A 14,923-nucleotide genomic window follows, 5' to 3' on the forward strand; every position below is an offset into this window, starting at 1 on the left:
TCCTTTGTTTATATGCGCACTTTCGGTTAGTATGATCGGTCATGTTTATTTTCGAAAAAATATCGATTCTTATCACTGAAAAGTCACGTCTTCCTCTGTAAGATAGATTCTTCTTCTTCTTTCTTTTTAACCGGCGGTTGGCAACCAGCTTAATGGAGCATTACCGCCCCCTCTGTTCCGGAATATAGACTTGATAATAGGTCTACTCTCTACTTTTGATAGATTCTTCTGAGCAAAACTAAACTACGCATTATGTTTCTGTTTTGTCCTTTTGTCCAATCAGATAAGGTTTGAGAACTTAAAAAGCACAGGAAGCGTCCTTTTGGCACACCTTAGTTTTTGACTGGATAAACCCAAAATGAAGCCAGCCAATGCCTATTCAGCAAAGTTTTGATTGATGGGGGTAGTAACCAATCACGAAACGATTACAGGGATTCATTTTCCGTCTGTAAAATGTGACATCTGCGCAGATCTGCGCATACACGTAGGCGTGTCTCATACACGTGGCTATGGCTAACTTTAGCTCACAGATCTTAAAGATACGATCAGATTTTCTCCAGAGGTTAGATATAAACATCTCCATTGTGGATCGTCGACTGCAGTATACTTTTTTGTTGATAGTATGAGAGCCAGAGATGCATCGATCAGTAAAGCTGCTTCTCAGATACAGTAAGTTGTAAAAGTTTGTCTTGTTATGTTGATCATGTGTTTACATTTTTTTGTTTCATGTTGTTTTTGATTATAAAAATAAAAGTGAAGAAAACTAAGGCACGAGTTTTAAATGGGTTAATTTGTCTATGACATGTTATGTAAGTGCACATTTAATCTGATGCATAAAATATATAAAAACTAAAAACAAAAAAAAATATGAGTAAGTTATTATTAACCAGCAATGCTAAGCATTATAAGCATAAGTTATTTGGCAAACATAAGGCATTTTTAATTATAAAGCGCGCGTGTGAGCGCGTGTGTGTGTGCGTGTGCGTGTGCGTGTGTGTGTGTGTGTGTGTGTGTGTGTGTGTGTGAGCGTGTGCGTGTGTGTGTGTGTTTTCTCCTTGTGATGTAAAATAGGCCTTCAACGTACACAGATTAGGACTAAATCTGGAGTGCATTCCCGAGCAACCACATTCAACATAACAAGTTTTTTGTTATAATGTACAAATGTTTTATTTTTTTCTATGTGATTTGGTGGGCAAATAAGTTTTGAATTGATAGAGCACTACATACTACATAACTTTCTTATTTTGTTATCATGTGTCTATTTTGGAATCTCCAGATGCACATTTTTTAAAACAAAAGCTCACAGTAACTAATTTTTTTGGAGTATCATTCTTAAATTTGAATCACAATATGGTCAGACATTCAGTTTACCTTTATGGTGTCCCCAGGTGTTTGACATGACAATTTCATAAATTTGTGAATGTTATTCAAAGAAATCGGAAGTCATTTCATGCATATTTTACCTGACTTGCATTAACACATTCACTGTCATGTATCGGCAAACTTTCTTTCTTGCTTTGACAGCAGAAGAGAAACAGTTTCTTTATAAGTTGCTTTATATTTTTGCATGATTATTGAAATTAAATTTTAAGCATGTTGGGTAAATATTGAACAAAACACACCGCTGGATTAAAATTGACTCAATGCTGGGTATTATAACCCAGTTATTGCATAACAGCAAAACATTGGGCCATTTTTAATCCAGCACGTTCTGTCCAATATTTACGTCCTATTATGGGTTAAAAATAACTAGCCATTTTTTGAGTGTTGGTTTGGTTTTGTTAACTTGCAAATGCTAATCCTGTAACTTTGAGATTGTTTAACTGTCTTATTATTCCCCAGGTACAGTAAATATACAATAGACATCCATAACCCAACAGACCTAAGCTGGCTGGCTGGTTTTAACTGTTCTCCCAGCCGGTTCGGGCTGGTGTAGCACGCTGGATTTAAAGGGGGTTTGGACACTTTTCTAGCTGGTCACGGTGAAAGACCAGCTGACCCATTAAGTTGACCAGTAAGTAAAACCAGATGTATCCAGCTTTGCCAGGCTTGGAGGGCCGACGTAAACCAGCTAAGACCACTCTTCTAAGCTTTTAGCCTGGTAAAGCTGGTTTTTCAATCTAAACAGCTAAATGTGGGCCCTAAAAAACTCTCTAAAACCAGCCTGCTCCACCAGCTAAAACCAAGCTGGAAGACCAGTTAAACCAGTCAACTAGGTTAGCTTTTTCAGTAGGGAATGTTCATCCCTATACTAAAGTTATCATCATTGTGATATGTCTTTGAATAATCTCTTATTATCATCTCACACAGGTCCACGTGCTCATCTCTACTGAAACCTTTGCAGAGAAATCAAACAGTGACTGCATGTTTGATCTACAGTCGCCACCTGGTGGTGATAAAAATGAATAGCATTAAAAGAAAGTCTGACTTCAACATGTTTTTGGTGTTATATGGTTCTTTATCTTAAAGGTAAATATAACAGTGAATGAAGATAATTCTTAAACTGTGTTTAGATGTAGTTTAATACAGTTCAGAGTATCAGTGAAGCAAGTTTGAGAGATTTCTACATAAAATATATCATGTAAAAAATATAATCTCTATCTTTAATAAGGTAAACATTTTTATAAGGTCTATCTCTATGTACAGTTGTATTATGCCACATTTAACCTCCTAATACCTGGATGTCACATGTGTGGACATAATTTTTTTGTTTTTTGTTTGCACCATAATACTTTATTCTGTGTAACTGGAACCTGTTATACACAAACATGGACAAATACACTGCTTCATGTTCAAAGAAAAATATTTGGTTATTATATTTATTGGTTCTTCCTAACCCCAAAATAGCTGGTAGAAATTAGAAAAAAGACAAACCAAAGCTCGGGTCTTAGGAGGTTAACCTTTAGGCTTTATGTTATCTAACCAAAGATAGGAGATTGTTGCATAAAATTGGTTTGGGGGCAGAAAAAAACACTTCCACACTTTTGGGAGCGGAAAACATTTTTTAAAGATCTTTTCCTATCATCTCATAGGGTATTCTGTCCACCACCATGACCCTTTTTGTGTTTCTTCATCAGTCAACATGTCAAAGGTCCTTTATTGTGTTTGGGAATCAATATTAAATGGTATTTAGTGAATTTAACCTTCTTTAAAACCAACAATATGTAACTCTGCTGATGCTTTAACTGCTGTAAGGGATGAGGGTTTATATCTAACTTTATTTCTGTTTTTGACTGACTGCCAGTGTTTAACTATTTGATATGTGTGAAGGATTTTAAGCAATGAAAAAAAATCATTTTTGTATCATGCATTAAAATATATGACATTTGATGCCTTTTGATGATTTAAATAAAATCTCCATACAATCTGAGCATGTCTGTGTTTTACTCTTGACTAATACTCTTATTCTTTTAACATAGCGCCATCTAGTGGTTGTAAATGAATAATACAATAGATCAAATATATTAATACAAAATAGCATTTATACATACTGCAAAATACATTTAAAAAAGTAGCATTAAGACATATTAAAGAGTTTTGATATAATATTCATATATATCTACAATAAAAACAATCCAAAAGTTGTAAATAGTTTTAATAAACAACACAAGGGACATAAAAAATAACTCATCAGAGTTGAGCCGTAATTACTTACAGAACAATCACTGAACTCCATGACCCCCATATAGAACGCGCCGTTGTCATGGAACCATTATGACATCACATAATGGTTATAAAAAGGCTCAGCCAGATGAAACCGGTATCATTTGACTAATCTGAACGCTTGGCTTTGGTTGACTCCGAACGCTACTGTACAGATTACCAAGTGAATTTTGCAGACTTTCAAAAAGTTCGCAACTTTAAACTGCTCGACGCATTGTGTACAGACAGACTGTTTACTTAGATTTCAACTCTCTGTGAACCGAGTCTAAACACAGTTAAGTCTTTCAGTTTTTCTTCGACATGTTTCGTCCTATAACACCATTGTCTGACAAGGACATGGAAGGAACAGATGTCGAAAACATGGATTTTATTTTACCGAATGCTGTGCCGAACTTTGACGATGTCCTTGATATTGGACTTTCGTCACAAGTCGGGCGCGCTGCCGGTTGTTTTAATCCATGTGGAGGAGAGGAGGAGGAGGAGGATTATGAGGTGGATGTTTATCCAACACTTACTGAGGCGAAACGCCAAAGAGGTAAGATGCAAGTTAAAGCAAAAAGTCTGAATTTCATGCTGATAAGTTTACATACAGTTATTGTGTTGTTAATGCACGTGCATGTAACGTTAGACACACCAGGTGGTGCTCGTGAACTTGACATTACCCGCCGTTTTTCTTGGACGAGAGAATACGAATACAGATTTGGACTCGTTTAACAAAAAGCGACCAAAATTCATAAAACTTCCCCGAGATTTAAAATAAGAATTACGCCGTATGAGGCCTTGTTTTGATATCCCTCACGAAAATTAACCATGGGTTTAATGTGATTACTATTAGCAAAACCATGGTAATTTTGTGGTAACAACTGTTTTACTACAGTACCGTTAATCATGTTTTTTGGATGTAAATGTAGTAAAACCATGTTTCATTTTCATAAGGGATGTATAACATAATACATAGTTAGCAGTAGATCATACTACTGTTATTATCAAGACTGCAAATGTGATGTTCATTTACGGAAGCCGAGGTGTACTATTTTTATTTTTGCTTGCTTGTTTCTCATGATCACGACTATTTCTCGTTATCTCAAGTTAACAAAAGTTGTATTCTTGTTATGGGATTAAAGCTTATGTGTACTTGATATATGTACGTGAACGTGTTGTTTTGTTTTTGTAGACAGCAAAGGTATATTTTTGTAAATTAGCATGGATGAACAAATTTGACTTTACTCTTTATGTAGTTGACAATTTGAGAGTGGTGGATTTAGGGACCGTCTCTAAAGTTACACCTTAATATACACGTTTCTTCTTTTTACAGCATTTAAATGGAATGACTTTTAGTCAACAAACAGTCACAAACACAAATGTGTTCATATGGTTGTCAGCTATAATGTACACTTTTACTTTTTTATATATATATATATTAATATAAACTGTCAAATACTATTGAAGATAGAAACGTGTACATTATTACTTTAGAGATGGTCCCTAAATTCACACACATTATGGGATGTTTCCAGGGGCCCGTACCATGAAAATGGTTAAACAAACTCAGGGTTACAGGATTAGTTTCAGGTTGACAAAACCAAGCCAATGTGCAGGCCTTGTTGGTAAAAGCTATTTTCATGGTACCCAAAACCCAGGATTTGCACAAACTAATCCTAAACAAAGCTGGCTAACCAACTAAACCAGCTTCATGGTATAGGCCCCTGGGCAGAGGTTATCTTAAACCAGAACTAGGCCTTAATTTATTTAGGAAATATAACTAGTTTTAACAAACATACCTCACTAAAAACATTACTTGTGTGCATTTTGAGGCAAAACAAAGGGCCCTGATGTATTTTAAGATGTGTCAGTGCAAGTTGTTTTCAGTTTGGACAGCTCACATTTATTAAAGGTGACATAGAATGATTGAACATAGTATTTATCCTTGTTCTGTAATGTGACATGTAGACAAAACATTTTTTGTTTGGGTCTGTAATGCCTTAAAAGCTTCCTAAAAACCTCTCTCAGATAGCTCTATTAGGGTGGGGAATTTTAAAGAAGTGGTTTTGCACCTATTTGGCTCCCCCACTGGCTTAACTTGCAATCTCATTACTGATTGGCTGACTTTGCTGCCACTCAAAAAATGTAGCCAATTATTTTAAAGTGGACGGGCAGTTAGATGCCTGTGATGTAATAAGGCCTAAAAAAAAATTAGTTTGGTTCCGGTTTCCGACCGACCCTGCCAATTTATGTGCGACCCAAATTTATTTTATGAGCTTGGGGAAGAAATAATACACATTAAATAAATACACAAATAAAAAAAAACTTTGAGGCGAACTAAAATTTACCTTTTAATACAGCACCGTTTTTGTAAAGCACGCGTCCTCCAGCAACAAACAAAGCAGCTACACAGTCGTTAACACAATAGTTCACAGATCGTTGTCGCCACTTACAAAAGCACTGGTAAAGTGGTAATTTTTGGTGTGCATTCGAGATGCTGTTTCGTGCACAGCAACGTGATCTTTTGCCCCGCCGAAAGTTGTAAATTACAGACAAAAAAGACCAGCTGAACAACGATATGCAAGTGGGCTTTTCTCTTCCAGAGAGCACAAACCAAGGCTCATTTTTGCTGGCAGTAAGTGAATTATAATATTTGAATTTATGGTATTATGACCAGGGCTTGACATTAACACCCGCAAAACGCGGGTAAGATTTCGGCCGTAAGGCGGGTTGTAGTTTTCTTAAAAGTTATGTGAAATGATAAACAATACGCAATGCGACACTGGGAAACTACAACTTCCATAAGCATTCTGCACCCAGAGCAACGCACAGAGATCTGTTGAGAGACGCGCACGCGATCAGCGGGGCGTTGCGGACCAAAGCGTCACCTTCCAGAGAGCGCGCGAGAGCTGATGGATTTGCGAATGCACAAGAGGACGCAGTCTGAGTGCATACACACTTCGGGAAAGATAAAACAATTGCATGGAAGTGATTGATTAGATATAAATTGCGTGCACACTCTCAGTGCAAGAGCGAAGAGAAATTCAGCGCATACCTGAATGCACACGAAATCAAAAGAAACCCGCCATCGAGAGGTTCGCGCATCATTTTAATGTAACAATAATGCCCTCCCGACATTTGTCATTAAAAGTCTTAAATCACTTTTATCAGAAACCATTTAGCTTATAAAATACATCTGCATGACAGTAAAATTAATGTACATATCTTGACAGTATTTACTGCTGTTGTTAATAAATATTTAAAGTGGTTGTCGATGGGTTTTGTGTTTATCTTTTCAGTTTAGAATTAGTGTTTCTTCTACACCCCTGTTCTACTTTTAATATATTCATTCAAAGTTAATCTATTTATGCCTTACTTACTAGCATGTTTTTCATGCACCTTATATGATCTATACTGATATACCAGCTATATACCAGCTAAATGTTGTCTTAATTCGGGTAGTCAGACTGCATTTGAAATTCAGTCTGCATCTAATTTAGCAAGTAAATTTGCTCGAATTAAAGTCATTTTAGGATGCCAAAGTCAAATCAATCATATACAATTTAACTTTGGCTAGTACCTTTGAAAAACAACTAGCCACTTTGGCTGGTGAGCAAAAAAGTTAATGTCAAGCCCTGATTATGCTACAAAGAGTTCCACTTTTATACTTTAGCCACAGGCTCACGTAAGATATTTTTCATATCATACAGTGTTTCCCACACATCAATTAGACTAATTCTAGTTAGACAGATTCAACACCGGCCTCCACATATTGCGTTTCATTATTATTTTTTTTTTTACTTTAAAACACGCAGTGTATTCGTTCAGCTGCATTTACTGTTCCTGCTCTCTCTCTCTCTCTCTCTCTCTCTCTCTCACTCTCTCTCTCTCTCTCTCTCTCTCTCTCTCTCTCTCTCTCTCTCTCTCTCTGTCTCTCTCTCTCTCTCTCTCTCACACACACACACACACACACACACACACACACACACACACACACACACACACACACACACACACACACACACACACAATTAAAAAGAGATAATCCGTGGAGATACGTGGCTCTGCGCTGCGTGAGACAAACACGCAATATGGCCAAAGCCACCTTAAATATATCCGCTATTCAATTTAAATATTTAACAATTTCCTACCTATCCCTTGCTGCCACTGTAAAAAAAATAATAATAAAATAAAATAAATGCCCTACCGACCCATGACCTAAACTCACAACCAACCAGAACCAAACTTTTTTTTATGCCTAAGCATCAGTTTTTCAGATTGGGCTGTTTTCTGGCTGACATTTCTAAAAGAGGAATTTCTATGAGACTGAGATGTTTAGCATGTTTAGCACTTTTTGTATGTTTGTGAATGTGGGTAGACTACCATTATTCAACAAAGACAAGGTAAAAATGGTTTTTCATTCTCTGTCCCCTTTAAAGTCTCAGACTAGTCTAATCCCTGTCCGGGAAACTGCCCCAATCGTTCAACTTTATTTATTTATTAGTCTATTGGCAATTATTAGCTACACGTATACATCAACAGTAGGGCTGAATGATACATAAAATTTTCACTGTCATCGCGATATGAACTCACGCGATGAACACATCGCAACAGACAGCCTTGACGCGATGAATGAAGGGAAAACAGTAAGGGCATGTAATAAACGTTTGACCTATCACGTTTAGTCCTGAAGACATGTGATGCGTCCGAAATCGCCTACTACCATACTATATAGTATGCAAAAAGCACTACTTTGCCTACTATATAGTATGGAAGTAGGCGGTTTCGGACGCAGCGATGGTTTGCGCGTTCATGCTATTAGGCCAATCAGGGGAACCCCCAAGTCAGCTACGCAGTCAGCTACGCTCAGATTGATTTGTGAGGTGTCAGTTGCGACGCTGTGCCTGTTAGCAAAAACGATGGCAGAGGAAGGAGAGAAAAGTGAGGAAAATGTGTTGTCAGACGAAGACCTTGTGGTGAAAATGAACAGCACTTCAGCTATCGGTGTTTCCCAGCCCTGGTCCTCGGGCATCCCCTCCCAGAACGTTTTAGATGTCTCCTTATTTAACACACCTGATTTAACTCATCAGCTGTTTAGGGACACCGGTTTACCATTTTGGAAGGAGGCTGATGGGTCGAATCGGGTGTTTTAAATGGGGAGGCGTCTGGGGCTTTCTGGGAGGGGGTGCCCGAGGAGCAGGGTTGGGAAGCACTGAGCTATATTATGGAATTATTTTGGATTTAGGAGAGATGACGCCGCAAACACGGGTACTGTGGAAGCGGTGATTCACATATTGGGTCTATTGCGCGCTCAAGTTCATCATTTCAAATGTATGTGCGCTCTGGAAGCGCCGCGGTCGCGACTCGCACTCGGTGCGACGCGCTCGTTTTTTTCCAGGTAGTTCAAAAACATTTTAACTTTTCAGAATGACAAGTGCAGCATGCAGGTCATGTGACAATAACCTACGTGTCTAGTGTTTTCCATGTGTTTTTAGGCGCGACATATGAATGGCCCCTAAAACATGAAAAAATATAAAATATTTATCGCAACTCACATCGTCATCGCAACATTAAACAATGTCATCACACATCGCAACTTTTCCTCACATCGTTCAGCCCTAATCAGCAGTTCACTTTAAAATACACTAAATATTATGGACAGGAAATTACATTATGACATTTGGATTGTCAGGATAACAACTTTTTGTTATCCCGAGATCACCAGAAAATTAAGTCATGATTATAAGAAAACAACAAGCAAAAATAATAATAATGCATGGCCTCTCTCAGCTTCCATACAATTTAGACAAAAAGAAAAATGATGATTTCAAATGAAGGCATTAATTTATTGAATTGTAATTGCAGTGTTTGGAGGAGAGATGGATTCATTCCTTCCGAATGCTGTGTTGACCTGTGACTATGTCCCTGATAACGGACTTTCGTCTGAGGTCGGCTGCGCTGCCGGTGGATTGAATCCAAGTGGAGGAGTAGAGGAGAAAATCCCAACAAGTAAGATGAAAATGAAAGCAAAATGTGGCTTTAATGCTGATAAGTTTACATACATTATTCTAAATGCACGTGCACAGATAGACACTAGGTGGTGCTCGTGTACTTTTTACCTCATTTTACTTTTTCCTTTGGCACATGACATCACTTCTCACTTTTGCCAAAACAGAAACCCAAATTTTGAAATACAGTTGACATATTGTATACAGTTGAATAAACAATACATTGACATTAAGTGACAAGTTTAAGACACATATTGATCACTTCAGTTAAAGCATTAATTTCATAACATTATTTATTGAATTGCAGTGTTGGGATGGAGATGTGATGATGGAGGAATGGATTTTGTCCTTCCTAGTGCTGTCCTTGACATTGTCCCGAACAACGGACATTTGTTAGACAGACACGCCGGTAGTGCACATCCACGAGGAGGAGTAAAGGAGTTTACTCCTGCATTTGAGGAGGCAAACAGCCCCAAAGGTCAGATGGAAATTTTGTGTTCTTGACAATCTTTAAATCTGTGCCCTGTTTGTTTCTTAAAAGTTTTGTTGGCCCTTGCAGCTGCTGATATCTTATCTTCTAGTGTGTTTTAAACTCTTATTTGAACAACATTATTAATCCAAAAAACAACAGCTTTATTTTCAGGAATTTATTATAAAGATTAGATACTCAATTACATATTTGATTAAATAGTATCTTGGCGGACAGTTTGTTAAATGTGTTTGTTAAGTATTATCACTGACCATGGTTCTTTGTCATTCTCTTTTGTAATAATACATTTTCTAATAATTTATCTTTTGTTGTGTGTGTGTGTGTGTGTGTGTGTGTGTGTGTGTGTGTGTGTGTGTGTGTGTGTGTGTGTGTGTGTGTGTGTGTGTGTGTGTGTGTGTGCGTGTGTGTAGAAAATTGCATGAATAAAATCTTGAACTCAATAAAGAAGGGATGGAATAATGTTATGCACCCATGCCTTCAGAATGATAAGGTGGAAACACTGATTCCTTCAGAGGTTTGTTACATCATTACATTTACTACAACTATCTGTCCATTTATAGACATGTTTCCATCCAGGTTTTGTTTTCGACCAAGAGAATATGCGTAAATAAGGTTTTCTTTTCAAATGGCGATAAAATGGTGTCCGTGGTGATGTCACGAATGATGAAAGTGTATGCTTTTGTGTATTGCAAAAAAAATCTGACCTTGAGCAAATTATTTACCTAATTTCTCTAATGCTATTACAATAAAAGCTTAGCCAGGTCCAGTCTGATGTTTGTGGTCTCTGTAATTTAAAATAAATGTGCTTTCACCAAAGGGACCCGATTATGAGAAGAAAAAATGTTATATTTAGAGATTAATAAACATGAATCATCTTCTGGATAAGTGATTGACATTTCAGCACTTCATGAAGTTCAGTGCAGCTTGTGTATCCTGCGTATAGGGAGGATCGACTCTGGTGGCGCAAATCAAAACAGAAAGTTTCAGGCTACAATAAGAGCGCCCAATGTTTGCTGTTATGCGCGTGATGATCTATCATGTGACATCACATTCATTTGTGTTAAAGCTTTTTTTTGACAAAGTGTTTCCAAAATATTTTTTGAGGTATTGACATTGCGTTTATGCGCTAAAGCTTTTTTGCTAAAAAGCCTTGGATGGAAACATGGCTTCTAAACATGGCTGGAAACATTTATCTGTCTGTCTGTCTGTCTGTCTGACCCACCTCTGGTCATCTCCACAGCTTAATGCAGAAGCTATTCCTAATCTAAAGGATGATGCTGGTCTGGGGAGCTCTGAATTAAACACTGAAATCAAACCGGACAAACGAAAGGCTTTCTTTGGCTGTCTCTGGAGGGGCAAGGTGGAGTCAATGCCGACTCCACAGCTTAAAGCCGATCCAGCTATCCCTGATGTTAGGGAAGTTGTTGATCCGGCATCTCAGTCAAAGACCTACGTTAGTCTGAAGAAACAGAAACAAAAGGCTTCAAAGAGCCGCAAATGTAACCTCCAGGGAGAAAAAGTGACTGTTGTGCCAACTCAACAGCCCAAGGCTATTTCAGATATTCCTGTTGGCATGGATGTTCCTGCTCTGGCCAGCCCCCAATCAAAAACAAAGATTCATCCGGATAGTCGCAAGACATTGAAGCAACGTTTACTTGGATGCTTCCGGAGGGGCAAAGTGGAGTCAATGCCGACTTCACAGATTGAAGCCGATCCAGCTATCCCTGATGCCAGGGAAGTAGTTGATACGGCAGATTCTCAATCAAAGATTGTTGGCTTAAAGAAACAGAAAAAAAAGGCTTCAAAGAGCCGCTTATTTCACAACCCTTGGAGAAAAAAAGGGAAAAAAGATGCCGATCCAGCTATTCCTGATGCCATGGATGGTGCGGATCTGGCCAGTTTTGATGGCATCGCTGCAGCTAATGCCAGGCTACAAAAGATAGGTGCCATTCTAGAGAATATTGGGTTAAAAGGTGGCGGAAATCCCGACCCAAATAAAGCTACTGGGTCAAAAGATGATAAAGATGTCAGGCCAAAAGCTGTTAGAAATCTCAGACATCCTTGGATTCATAACCCAAGTAGATTTAAAAATCCTGGGCCTAAAGATGATAAAGTGGTCAAGCCAAAAGCTGTTAGAAATCCCAGACATCCTCGGATTCCTAATCCAAGTACAACAAAAAATCCTGGGCAAGAAGATGATAAAGTTGTCAGGCCAAAAGCTCTTGGAAAACCCAGAAAGCACAGGCCAAAAGATGATAAAGATGTCAGGCCGAAAAAAGTAAATGTTTTTCAACGAGCTATTGAAACTATAAGCAAGATGAAACTAGATGATTCCCCAATGACTGAAGGTGAGTGTACTGACTTCATTACTTCTAGGGTGGGTTGCATCAATATGTAAAATGGTTTCTTCTGTACCTGGAAATGTATGCTGTACCTTTCATCTGTGAGTATATGAGTGTTAACATGTACTGTAATCTTATCATTTATCTGTGTGTTTTTCAGACACTCTTGAATCTAAATATGAACTCTTAGAGGATAAAGTGATTGGGCTCGGTGGCTCTGGCAAAGTATACAAAGGGATCAGCAAATGGGATGGCAATCCGGTAATGCACTTGTATTTATATCGAACACAATGTTTGCTTAAATTTGTATGTCTGCTTGATCTAAACGTTGTTTTAAAGTTTGTAGATTCTCAAATTTTAAAGTTATGTGTGCAGTGTCAGGTGAGCCGCTTCAGTCAGCTCAAGAGAAATTAACTTTGTTGTTTTTTCTCTTTACAGGTTGCCATCAAGCGAATAAACAAACAAGACCATGAAATAACTCTTAAGATTGTAAGTTGTCATCAAATTTAATGAAGTGAACTAGACATAAAATAGACAGTGTAGCGATTACGCACCAATACATTATATTTGTTTTATCCAATTCACCATTTTTTCTCCAGCCTGGATACTCCAAACCGCTCATTACGGAAGTGGCGCTGATGCTTCAGTTAAAAAAGGGGCCCTTCTCCCGCTATGTCATAGAGATGTTTGACTGGTATGAGACGAAACAATTTTACAATCTCGTGTTGGAGTACCCTCTGAACAGCATATCCTTGAGGCGTTTTGTTACTCGTCGAAGAAAACTAAGTGAAAATACAGCAAGAGATCTCATGTTTCAGGCGGTACTGGCAGTAGAACACTGTCTGGATTATGGAGTTTTCCATACAGACCTCCATGCCAGCAACTTCCTGGTACAGGAATCAACATTGGGCCTGAAGTTAATTGACTTTGGACTTGGACATCTTCTTAAACGTGGGGGCTATAAGTCCTACGAATTTAGAGGTGAGCTGAATTTTTTTATATAGCAGAGTATTGAAACCTGCTGTCAGTGCAGGGTCATCTTTTACAAAATGACTCAACATGATGTTTTGTGTACAGGAGCTCCATGTTGCACCCCACCTGAGATCCAAACAGGTGGTAAAGTCCGCGCCATGCCAGCAAACGTCTGGGCCTTAGGTGCTTTGCTGTACTTCATGGTGCTTGGAACTTACCCCTTTCCTTTCAACAAGTTTTCTTTGGACAACCTGAACGGAAAAAAGGATTTATCAAAGGGTGAGTGAAAATGACTGATCAACATGCAGAAACAAAGCCTCTGATCCACATTAAATATTATCTGAGGATACAGTCTGTCTGGCAAGATGTTAGATTTTATTGTGTTTAGCTAAACAGTCATTTAGTGGCTCGTCAATGATTTACATCACTGCGTCATCATCTTAACCTGAGGTACTGTCTGTCTGTGACCAGGGGCTAAGCGCATGGCACACGGTCTAAAAGGGTTGTTCCTATTTTCGTAAAGAGTAATGGGTGTGTTTTGAGCGTAACGGTCAATAAACCAATGAGAGTCTCATCTCCCATCCCCTTTAAAAGCCTCTTACATGAGGAAGAAGACCACCAGTTGAAGATTGATGTTTTAAAAAAATTGCATTGTGTTATATTTATTGAAAAGATTTTTTTGTAATTAAAGCTTTGGTTCCCTTTAACCAAGCTGTATAAATTTACTCGTGCAACTTACGACTGGTTTTGTGGTCCAGGGTCACAATTAGGTAACAAATGACCTTTAGGTGATAGACAGACAGACAGACTTTTTTGCAGTATTATTAAATGACAACAAAAGTGTCTCTTTATGCCATGATTATTATTGCCATTTGTGTGTAATGATGACTAACCAGCTCTCTCCTAAAATGTGTACAGAAATCTGTCATCTGTTAAGATGGTGCATGGCCATGGATCCAAGTGATCGTCCGACCCTCAGGCAGATCTTAGATCATGACTGGTTTAAGATGTTCAGTTTTTGAGTTACTCAGACTGGTAAACTGAGTATGATGAAGAAGAGCTACTCTCATACAAAATGAGGTAACAGACCGAGTAGGAAACTACATTTTGCAGATTACATGCTTTGTCTTTGTGTAGTTAGTTGTATAGTAATATTGTTTTAAATGTACATTTTCATCACTACAGGGCGCTATCCACATAAATATAAAAAGGATGAAGCTTAATGACTGAAGGAGAGAGGAATGATGGGAGATGCTGTTTTCATGGATGAGGTAATGAATGAATGCTTTTTTAACTGTACATTTGATCACATTATTTAATGTCATCGTAATGAATTATCTGCAAGGCACAACAGCTGTGTGTTAGATGTTGTTTAACCAACACTTCTGTATTTGTCTTGGGATATTTTATTACAAATAAATATCATACATATTGTGGCTTTAAGGTTCTATATATACTATAAATAT

At 38.0% G+C, this 14,923-nt stretch overlaps 2 protein-coding genes across 2 annotated transcripts; both read left to right on the forward strand.

Annotated features, from left to right (window-relative positions):
- The first annotated feature begins 3,662 nt into the window (after positions 1-3,662).
- LOC141351630 (uncharacterized) lies at positions 3,663-12,638 on the forward strand. The gene is made up of 5 exons (XM_073858748.1): positions 3,663-4,198; positions 9,511-9,654; positions 9,961-10,131; positions 10,554-10,657; positions 11,384-12,638. Exons 1-5 carry the CDS (start codon positions 3,964-3,966, stop codon positions 12,539-12,541), a joined length of 1,812 nt encoding a protein of 603 aa, XP_073714849.1. The 5' UTR covers positions 3,663-3,963; the 3' UTR covers positions 12,542-12,638.
- On the forward strand, positions 12,565-14,730 carry LOC141351631 (serine/threonine-protein kinase pim-3-like). The gene is made up of 7 exons (XM_073858749.1): positions 12,565-12,586; positions 12,646-12,746; positions 12,924-12,974; positions 13,085-13,466; positions 13,563-13,736; positions 14,376-14,537; positions 14,643-14,730. The coding sequence occupies exons 1-6, from the start codon at positions 12,565-12,567 to the stop codon at positions 14,477-14,479; spliced, it is 834 nt and encodes a 277-aa protein (XP_073714850.1). The 3' UTR covers positions 14,480-14,537; positions 14,643-14,730.
- The last annotated feature ends 193 nt before the right edge of the window (positions 14,731-14,923 follow it).

The sequence above is a fragment of the Misgurnus anguillicaudatus genome, chromosome 20 (genome assembly GCF_027580225.2).
Source record: "Misgurnus anguillicaudatus chromosome 20, ASM2758022v2, whole genome shotgun sequence".
Lineage (NCBI taxonomy): Eukaryota > Metazoa > Chordata > Actinopteri > Cypriniformes > Cobitidae > Misgurnus > Misgurnus anguillicaudatus.

Bases quoted from the DNA above. Each gene is read 5' to 3' on its own strand.
- LOC141351630 (XM_073858748.1), top strand. From the start codon at position 3,964: ATGTTTCGTCCTATAACACCATTGTCTGACAAGGACATGGAAGGAACA. The intron at 9,655-9,960 runs GTAAGATGAAAA...ATTGAATTGCAG, and splicing joins AGAGGAGAAAATCCCAACAA to TGTTGGGATGGAGATGTGAT. The intron at 10,658-11,383 runs GTTTGTTACATC...TCATCTCCACAG, and splicing joins AAACACTGATTCCTTCAGAG to CTTAATGCAGAAGCTATTCC.
- LOC141351631 (XM_073858749.1), top strand. From the start codon at position 12,565: ATGTATGCTGTACCTTTCATCT. The intron at 12,975-13,084 runs GTAAGTTGTCAT...TTTTTTCTCCAG, and splicing joins ATGAAATAACTCTTAAGATT to CCTGGATACTCCAAACCGCT. The intron at 13,467-13,562 runs GTGAGCTGAATT...TTTTGTGTACAG, and splicing joins TAAGTCCTACGAATTTAGAG to GAGCTCCATGTTGCACCCCA.